Source organism: Alligator sinensis, unplaced genomic scaffold (assembly GCF_000455745.1).
Source record: "Alligator sinensis unplaced genomic scaffold, ASM45574v1 scaffold235_1, whole genome shotgun sequence".
NCBI lineage: Eukaryota > Metazoa > Chordata > Crocodylia > Alligatoridae > Alligator > Alligator sinensis.
In genome coordinates this window covers 442,530-452,309 of record NW_005842042.1, presented here as the reverse complement: position 1 = coordinate 452,309, position 9,780 = coordinate 442,530, and the positions used below count along the sequence as shown (strand labels likewise).

The 9,780-nt window shown below is 48.4% G+C and overlaps 1 protein-coding gene across 3 annotated transcripts in view; it reads left to right on the top strand.

Moving 5' to 3' along the window:
- Positions 1-7,542, top strand: part of PRPF4 (pre-mRNA processing factor 4) — a 13,767-nt gene extending 6,225 nt beyond the window's left edge. Inside the window, exons 8-14 of one of the 3 annotated variants that reach the window (XM_006022657.3) lie at positions 894-952; positions 1,661-1,784; positions 2,869-2,958; positions 4,618-4,740; positions 4,941-5,048; positions 5,133-5,251; positions 6,181-7,541. In XM_006022657.3, the coding sequence (XP_006022719.2) occupies positions 894-952; positions 1,661-1,784; positions 2,869-2,958; positions 4,618-4,740; positions 4,941-5,048; positions 5,133-5,251; positions 6,181-6,374 (817 nt within the window). In that variant the 3' untranslated portion in view covers positions 6,375-7,541. Of the gene's footprint in view, positions 1-893; positions 953-1,660; positions 1,785-2,868; positions 2,959-4,617; positions 4,741-4,940; positions 5,049-5,132; positions 5,252-6,180 lie in introns of all 3 variants that reach the window. The other 2 variants (XM_006022658.3, XM_006022659.3) reach the window with 2 other exon arrangements.
- The last annotated feature ends 2,238 nt before the right edge of the window (positions 7,543-9,780 follow it).

The following is a 9,780-nucleotide window of genomic DNA, read 5'->3' as shown; positions in this document are numbered from 1 at the left end:
AGCTAGCGCCCATAGCTTCCCAGTGACACTGTTCCCACTGCTGGTGCAGGTGCCTGGGTACTGCTCATCTCCCCCCACCTCAAACGGTTCCTGCTGTGCTGCTCTGGGCAGCAGGTAGTGTGGGGAAGCAGCAGTAGCCATGGGGGTCATGTATTGGGTACTACATGCTGAACCAATTTCCGGGGTAGCTGCAGCTGGGTGGCTCCTGCCCCAGCCTATGGGGCTCTGTCTCCCAGCTGGCTTCCACTCACTTGGTCACCCAGTATGATGAACAACCACTTACAGGTGGCTGAGTGGATGGAAGGCAGCCCTGCTGGCAAGCTGCGCACACTGGTTGGGGCAGTGCTGTTGGTGAATGCTGGAAGGAGTGCAGTGCAGGCTGCCCTGGGCAGGAGCAGGCAGGGCTCAGCCCCAAGCGCAGTGCTGTGGGAACAGCTGTAGACCAGATAGGGAGTGGGGAGCATGGACCGCACCTGCACTACTTTCAGCTTTCAGTGTAGGCATACGTGTGTTAATGCAGTGTGTGAGATTGTGGTACACTGCAGTAGCTGAACCACAAGGAGGTTCTGCGTTTGCTGCTTATTCATATACATACACAAGAGTGGCACGTTTCCACTTCTGAGCTGGACATTGCTCTTTGCATTGACTGAGAGGTCTTGCCTCCTAGTAGTTGAGCCCTTACTGAGCAATCACTCCTGAAAATAGAGGACTTCTCTTCTTTGTGGTGATCCTCCCGCCTCTGCCCTCAGTCACCCTGCTAGGATCTCTCTCCCATGGGAGGACATTAGCTCAGCTATTTTCCCATCTCTGTTTTTGAGCTTTCCCTATGGGGCTCATGCTCCTGTCTGCACTGTGGCCATCTGACTGTAGCCATGTTTTTTTGTGTTTAACAGGAGTGGGCTGTGCAAACTCTGGTCTGTGCCTGACTGCAGTCTCGTTCACACTTTACGAGGTAGAGATGTGCTTTTATAGATGATCTTTTTCTAAGTCTCCTTGTCCCCATTTCCCTCTGAGTCCATTTACTATAGTAACCACTTCTGTTTGGCTACAGAAGTGTTGGGAGCTGAATGCTTTGGATGCACTTTCTGAACAGTGCTCAGGGTGTCAGCTGCTGACTGAGAGCTGAGCACAGAAAAGTTTCAGTTAATTAGGACTCACTTTCCATTGATTGCTGGTGCCCTGAATTTGCTTTTTTCATAGATAGTTGAAATCGCAGTGTTTTTTTTATTCTGTGTTGAAAAATTTTTAGACTAATATCAACATTCCTATCCAGTCCACACTGAGTAGAATTGGCAGGTCTGTGTTCAGTAGACCAAACTGGGTTTTGAGCTTTGACCTGGTAAAACCTTTAGCACATATTCTTTCCATTCCAAGAGTGTAGCTTTTCCCCATAAAATACATTATGTTTTAGAAGTGCGGACACAGGCTTCAGATGCTCCAAGAGGGTGACACTGGATTTGTTGTTGGCTTGTCTGCTGGGTGTAAATGTCTGGTAGCCACTCTGCAGCTTGATCAGCTTTTAATTCAGAGTAGGAAACAACCAAGCATTCTTTGGCCTCTGCTCAACTAAATGGTAATGAAATGAATGGTGCTTCTCTGAGAAGGTGGTAAAATCAGCCAAAATCATACCTGCATATTTTTTTACATGGCGTCTTCTTAGGGCACAACACCAATGTGGGAGCAATTGTATTCCATCCCAAAGCTACTGTCTCCTTGGACAAGAAGGATGTCAACTTGGCCTCATGTGCAGCTGATGGTTCTGTCAAACTCTGGAGCCTTGAAAGGTCAGAACAACACTGGGCACACCATTGCAGTGTTATTTCTTTTACTTTTTTGAGCACTTAGCAGCTTCCTGTAAGTGTGACCTATTCTCAGTTATGCTTTGACTCTCACCTTGATGCACTTCAACTTCTTCCACTTGCCAAGGGACCTGGGGAAACAGGGTAGAGTAAGTCCTTGGCTGAGAGTCAAACAAATCTGTGTCTTACTGAATTGTTGCCTAGCAGCCCAGTTTCGAGCAATGAACATTGCTCAAGTGCTGCTGAGGTCTTAAACCTCTGGAGCAAGATTGGGTGTTTTGTGCCAGCCCTTCATCCATAAAGAAATTCCCAGCCACTGGTAGCAAGGAGTTAGCTTGTCACATTGCCTTGGTTCTTGGAGAGCAGCAGATTCCAAAGCAGATGGACCATTCATAACTGTGTCCCAGAGACTCAGTGGCTTAGATCAGGATCCATGACTAATCACTGCCACAAGACACCTCTTTGCAATGTCCAGCCACCCAACTAGCAAGATGGGAATAATGAGGGTGCCAGACTTCAATGTCTGGGTGGGGGTTTTGTTTTTTTTAAGGAAAAGTCCTGCCTTGAGTCTCCAGTGAGAGGCAGGTGGCTTTAAAGGCCTGTGCTCATACTCATAGCTTAAAGGGGTGGTTTTTAATTGCTTCTGGCATGGCAGCAGTAACCGTGCTCTGGGGGGAGTTGGTGGTTTGTCCCACAAGAAGACAGAGTCAGTTTCCTCTCTAGTTGGCCTGCTCAGAGTGGTGTTTGTTTCTTTTTGATACTGTTTCAGACCTTCTCTTAGTAGCTGGGTTTTTTTGCAGCTCTTGTAAATAAAAGGGGCTTCTGACCTTGTAAATTGATTCTTGCATTGGGGAACCTGTAGCTCTGAGCTTACCTAATGAGAAGGATGCAAATCCTTACTTTAAGTGTTAACTTTGTGAACAAGTTCTAGGAATAGTAGGCAGGAAGTGGGATTTCTGAACTCCCTGTGCTGCATGTTTACAAATGGCAGCAGAGTCTGCGGTAGCCTGGGCAAAGAGTACATGCTCCCTGGACAGCATGTAATGGTATTGGTTTATGTTTCTTTCAGCGATGAGCCGGTGGCAGATATTGAAGGTCACACCATGAGAGTGGCACGAGTGATGTGGCATCCCTCTGGGAGGTTCCTGGGCACCACTTGGTATGGGGCTTTGGTTTGTCATACTCAGAGAGTTGAGCATTAGCTCTTGAATTGGATGAATAAGGAGGCATTGCTGTTTGTTTGCAGAGTGGGGTTGAAAAACTGATGTTGCCCGGTGAAGTGGAAGAAGAAGAGAGCATATAATGCCTTGCTCACAAACAATTCAGCCTGGGTCATACCCAGCCATTATTAGCAACAAGCCACAGGTTAATCTTGTCTGTGCCACTGGAAGGCAAGTAAGCAAGGTTCCATAAAGATATCCTTCCCTTCTCTCTCTTATGATAGGCGCTCTTTTATTTTATTCCCATGTTAAGACAATGTTATCTGAATAAAATCTATCCCATACAAACAGTGCAAGGTGAAATAGCCTGTTACCGTTTCTGAGATGTGCTGGTTGCCAAAGTGCTACCACCAGGCTGTGCCATCACCTTGCTGTGGTTATCCTTGATGTTAGTCACTACTAAGAAATGAGCATGGAAATAATGATTCTCTCCTAAAGGAATTATAGGGTCATTGAGTCTCAGTTAAGACCTATAAACCACGCCTAGAAGAGGGTTTAATCTACACTGCAACCCAGAAGTGAGCACATAGTCTAGAGGTATCTGAAAAGCTGGCTCCAGAAGGAGCTGTGTAGTGTAGTTCCTATGAAATACCCTTCTGTGTCCACACCCAATCAAAAGGTAGTCCTCATAGGTCACAGTGACCTACTCTGTGCTCCTCTCCCTTCCACTCCAATTCCAGGGACTTCTCCTGATTCATGGAAATGAAGTCTCTGCTCTTTCTGGTGGCCATCCTGTGTTCATAAGGAGCAGTTTACAACATATTATGCCTGATTTTTAAAGTATTACATGCCTCTGAATGCTCTTCCACCCCTATTTCTGTTTGAACACTGCACATGTCCAAATGCAGTGTCTGTTTTCAGGCACCCCCATGGTAAAAAATGCTGATCTTCCTAAAGGATGTGATGCTGAAGTGAAGACTTGCTTTGGAAATCTGAAGTACTAAAAGCACAGGAAGGGGAAGACAAACCAGTGCTTGCCACTGGGCAGGCCTGTCAGCTCATCTGAAATGAGCTGTCAGCCATAAGCTGTTGCTTGCTGTCTGCACAGTGAGTTCCAGGGAACCTACCAGCAGAATGAAAGCCAAGCAGTGTGCTGCAGAGGAGCACTGCAGCATGTGGGGTGAATACAGTTCCCAGTGTGCAGCCAGTAAATATAGTTCCTTGTTTTTTTCTATGGAGCTCACTCAGAATAACACTAGTAGGGTGGGATAGGCAGGCATTCTAACAACCCCACAGGTGTTTCTGGGTTTATGCCATATTGTGCCATGCTTTGCCTTACTCTGTGGGTGACATTTTCATTCTGCTGGCAGGACCCATGCTCCCTTTGGCTAGCTAGATGCAGCTTTCCTGTGGTATTAGAGAAGCATCCTCTTATGTGTATAATGAGGCATAGCATCAAGGACTTCCTAGTCTTTAGGGTGAGCAGGATCATTCCTTGCCACCCCATGCTGTGCAGTAGATGATGTGCTGGACTGATTGATAGAAATGGGTCCTCATTTCCTGCATGCCTATTTCAAATGTCAGCACCAGGCAGCCTCATAGTCTGACTGGACATGTGAGAAACCCACTGAGCTGAGCCATTGTCTTTGTCTCTGCAGCTATGATCACTCCTGGCGCCTGTGGGACCTGGAAGCTCAGGAAGAGATTCTTCATCAGGAAGGGCACAGTAAAGGGGTCTATGACATTGCTTTCCACATGGATGGATCTCTCGCTGGGACTGGGTGAGATTTGCTTTATGAAGAGTCTCTATGTGGAACATTATATTAAAGTTTAGTCACTCAATCACTGTCCCTGTGGGGAATTCCCTGGGGTCGAACTGACAGTTTCCTCTGAACTGAATGCTGAGAATTAGCATTTGGGGCTAGCAGCTGCTCTTGCAAGTCTAAGTCATGTGAATGTTTGGGGGGGTTTTTTCTCTTAGTGGCCTTGATGCCTTTGGCCGGGTGTGGGACTTGCGCACCGGACGCTGTATCATGTTCTTGGAGGGTCACCTGAAAGAGATCTATGGGATCAACTTCTCACCAAATGGGTAAGGAGGGAACTGGTGCAATTTAGATGGGAGCTCATAATGTCCATTCTCTACATAATGTCCACACTCTTCTCCCCACGGCAGATACCACATAGCAACTGGCAGTGGAGACAACACTTGCAAGGTGTGGGACCTCCGCCAGAGGAAGTGCATTTACACTATACCTGCCCACCAGAACCTAGTGACAGGGGTGAAGTTTGAACGTGAGTATCTCCCCTCTACCTCCTGGGTCTGTTTCCTAGCTAGCATTTCTCCTAGCTTATTGGTGCTGATGCGGCTTGGATGACTGTGCAGTACATACATAAAACAGTTTCGTAGTAGCTAGGGTCAGGAGGGACCTGAACAGATCATCTAGCCTGACCCCCTGCCACAGTCAGGAATGAATGCTGGGTTCACAAGACCCCAGACAGGTGATCGTCCAACCTCCTCTTGAATTTGACCAAGGTAGGGGCGAGGACCACTTCCCTGGGAAGTTGGTTCCAGATTTTGGCCACCCTAACTGTGAAATATTGCCTTCTGATCTCTAACCTAAACCTATTCTCCATCAGCTTATGACCATTGTTCCTTGTCACCCCAGGTGGTGCTGGGGAGAAAAGGGCTCTACCTATTCGCTGTTGATCTCCCCTGATGAGTTTGTAGGCAGCCACCAGGTCCCCCCTCTTGCTGAGGCTGAACAGGTTCAGATCCCTCAGTCTCTCCTCATAGGGCCTGTCCTGCTGCCCTCTCAGCAAGCGGGTGGCCCTCCTCTGAACCCACTCCAGGCTGGCCACATCCCTTTTGAAGTGCGGCGCCCAGTACTGGACACATTAATCCAACTGCGGCCTGACCAAAGTCACATAGAGGGGGAGTATCACCTCTCTGGACCGACTGGAGATGCACCTTTGGATGCATGACAAGGTATGGCTGGCCTTGCTGGCTGCAGTCTGGCATTGGCGGCTCATGTTCATCTTGGAGTCAGTAATGACTCCAAGATCCCGTTCCGCTTCTGTGCTTTCAAAGTTTGTTGGCACCACAACCACAGAGCATAACTTTTGCCTCCAAGCCAAATAGGGCTGTAGTTTACTGTAAACAGCAGAAGAACTGTCATTCCTGTTTGCAAATCTCACCTTTTCTTCTTTCTTCTTCACTGTAGCCAATCATGGGAACTTCCTGCTCACAGGCGCCTATGATAACACAGCAAAAATCTGGACCCATCCAGGCTGGTCCCCATTGAAAACACTGGCTGGCCACGAAGGAAAAGTAATGGGACTGGATATCTCCTTAGATGGGCAGCTCATGGCAACATGCTCGTATGATAGGACCTTCAAGCTGTGGATGGCGGAGTAGTCAGTTTAGAACTGCTCGTGATCTCGGACAAGGACTGAGAAAAAGCATCAGCCGCTGAACCAAATAGAGTGGCTGGAGTCACTGGCTGGTATTAGCTTTCAGGCTCTTTAGCCGGATTAGAGCTGGGCTGTATTCTCCTCCCTCGTCTAAGTTTATTTTTGTATTCTTCCCGTTGTTTCTGAGGTGAATTCTGCTTCCCATCTCTGTGAGCATAATGCAGTTTCTCCTCTCCTTGTTTATAAATGTTTGTAAATACCCACATTCCACTTCTGCTGCTGTGTTTTCTGAAGCCCGTTTCTTAGCATCATTCTGGCCCTCAGGCTCCTAGGAGCCATTCCAGCAGTGGCAGCAGGTCTGGAATGGTTTGGCATTTTGGCAGTCAGCTTCTCGAGTCGTGCGAAAATGGTCCTTCTACCTCAGAAAATGATACTGCTGAACATGGAAGCCCATGTTCCATGTGCTACAGGTCAATTTGAAAAGGTGGAGGATCATTTGTCTTCCCTATACAGAGCTGAACTCAAACTATCTACTGTCCCAGATTCCATTAGGACAGTGGTTCCCAACCTCAGGTCGCAACCCAAATGAGGGTCGCAGGGGCAATGCCACTGGCACCGCACACAAAAGACAAGCCACGCCACGTGCCGGGAAGCTCCCCCACCCCCAGGATGCCACTGCCGCCACACTCCACTCCCAGCAGCGGGTTGTTGGGAACCACTGCATATGGGTATTAAAACAAATTAAATGTATCGTATTCCCCTACCATTTCTGTGTTTCTGCTAAGAGAGGAGTTGGTTTCAGTTTTGTTTCTAGTGTCACTTTAGCTCTTGCTTTTGAAAGGACTCTTACTTTTTGTTTAAGCAGGAACCAGGCACTAGCTCAGGGGTTCTCAACCTTTCTCTTCCTGAGGCCTCCCCTAGTATGTTGTAAAAACTCCATGGCCCATTGGTGCCACAACAACTGCCTGCCTCCCCAGCCCTGCGCACAAGGCCCTGAGTGCAGTGGGCAGGGTTCAGTGGTGGGAAGCCTCGGTGCCCCACCCACCTGAGCAGTAGCAGCATGGAGCCTTGCCCGCCCGCCTGCAATGCTGCCCACAAGACATTGGCTGCAGGGTAAGACCTGGGCCCACCCCTGCCCCTTCCTCTGTCTTGCCTCAGCCCCAGGGACCAAAGTGGTTCCTCCCTGCACTGGGCCAGGCTGGGCATAGCCCTATAACCTGCTCGCAGCCTGCCAGGGCTGTGGACCCCTGGTTGAGAACTGCTGCACTAGCTTATGCCTAGGCCTGCCCTCCCTTCTATCTCAGCTGTGTCTCAGAGATAGGTATCAGGTCAGTTGCTGTCAAGACTGTCTTTCCTCTTCTCACCCACTGACTCCCAGCAGCAGCTTTGTGGGCTGGTACACATGGTGATGTTTCTGCCTTTGATGGTGAATGTGAGATAGGTTTGCTCATTTTCTCTTGTTCCATTTCCTACCTCTCCAATTACTGGGTTAAACTGGGATAGAACAGAGTTACAGCATGTGCAGATGCGCACGCATTTTGAAATGTGCGTGTATCCCATCGCCTATGGGACTAAGTTTGAAAAACACCTCCAACGGAGAGTGAAGGCAATTATGTTTCCTCCCAGGCATCTTGAGGGAATGGGCTAACTTTGTGCCTCTCTTGCCATTTGTGGCAGCTGAGGCTGTTGACAAGTTCTGGTTTCCCTAGCTCTTTGCTTCCTCCCCTTTGCTTGGTTGTGGGGTTCTCCAAGGTAATGTAGGTGGGTGATCAATAGGCAATGAGTACCCTTGTGTGGAGGCCCTATGGGTAGCAGGGGCATTACACTGGGAGTCAAATGCTGCACATAACTTGGCATTATATGGCTGTTTTTGACTCAAAATAGCCATGAGCTCATTCTGTACAGTCCTGGCTACAAACTCCAACTTAAGCATGTGTGTGTGTTCCCCCCTGAGATGTACTTACTCTTTGAAGATCCAGCTCTACTGAGCATCTAGTTTTTGGTTTCAGTAACTTCAGCCTGACCCCTCCAGACACTTGGCTGAGTTTCCTGCTGCAGCTCACCCCTGTCCTGCCTCAGTGACCAAACTATATTGCACTTTGAATTGATTCAATTTACAGCTATCACAAAACCATGCTAAGCAGCTGAGGTCAAGAACTGGTATTGTAAGAGCCTGAGGCACAACTGAACTCTACAACTCATGTACAACTGTCATTCTCGGTCTGTGCTGACCAGCATTTCCAGGTGCATCAGGTCCGTTTCAGCAGCTAGTGCACACTAGCAACCAGGACTAGCAGTAATATCCATCAATATGATGTCACTGCAGCCACTTGACTTTCCTAAGATGCATGCTTGTTTCCCCTCCCCCTTGGACTTGCACTCCATCCAGGAGACATCTCTGGAAGTGATGAGGGGTGAATGCAGCAGGGGGAGGGAGGAAATGAGCCCTGCCAACATGGACCAGAAGTTCCTGCTCTGATGCAAACCAAAGGGCTTGTGGGGGAGAGCCTGCAGGAGGAAGACAGCAGTACCACGAGACTGAGCCCCTGGGCCTTCCTTGATGGACAAACCCTATTAAAATGGATCCCTTTACCTCTGATTTTGGCAGCTGAACGCCAGTATTGTAAATATGTTCTTATCTCTGGGACTCAACAAATAAGGTATAGATAAGAACCTGCTGCCCCGACAGCTGAAATGGGTGAAACACTGCTGCTGTTTGTCACTGCCTAGTAACCTCTACCAATTTAGAGAATTCACATAGCTGATGCACAGTGACGAACATAGCTATCTCCCTGGCATTTGGCTAGTAGTAACCACAGCTACTCTTGCAAAGTGTTAATCTCCAGTGGCTGCCTAAATATTGCTGAGAATCATCTTCCCTGCATCTTCCCTGTATCGCTTGTAGCAGAAGCATCACTGGACCATGTGTGAGGGCTGATTTGCCAAGAATCATTGTCAGCTCTTTGAAGGTCTCCCATCTGCATCACAGCAAGGCCCAGTACTGATGAAAGCAGGAAAGAGCAGGGCCTAAGGCTGAGAGAGCAAGCTTTAAAAAGCCTCTTGGGGCTGTGTTGATACAGAGCACTCCTGGGGATTAGCACAATTATCCACAGGACAGTAACATGCAATCCCAGCCAGCTGTAAACCAGGTAAATAATGAGGAGTACTGTCACTGCTGCCAGGCACATCAAGGTGCTGAATGGGGGCTGCAAAGGAATTGTGTTTCAGTGCAAAGCAGGGGAGTTAAAGCACTGCCTTCTCTCACCATGTCCCTTGGAGCAGCTGTAAGCAGAGCCCGAAGGTCTGACCCACTAATGAGACAAAGAGGCAGCACAAAGCTACTACTGCCTTCTCTATTAAACCAGGAGGGATCTATATTTGCCCAGTCGAAATAAAGCAGGTCACAGTTA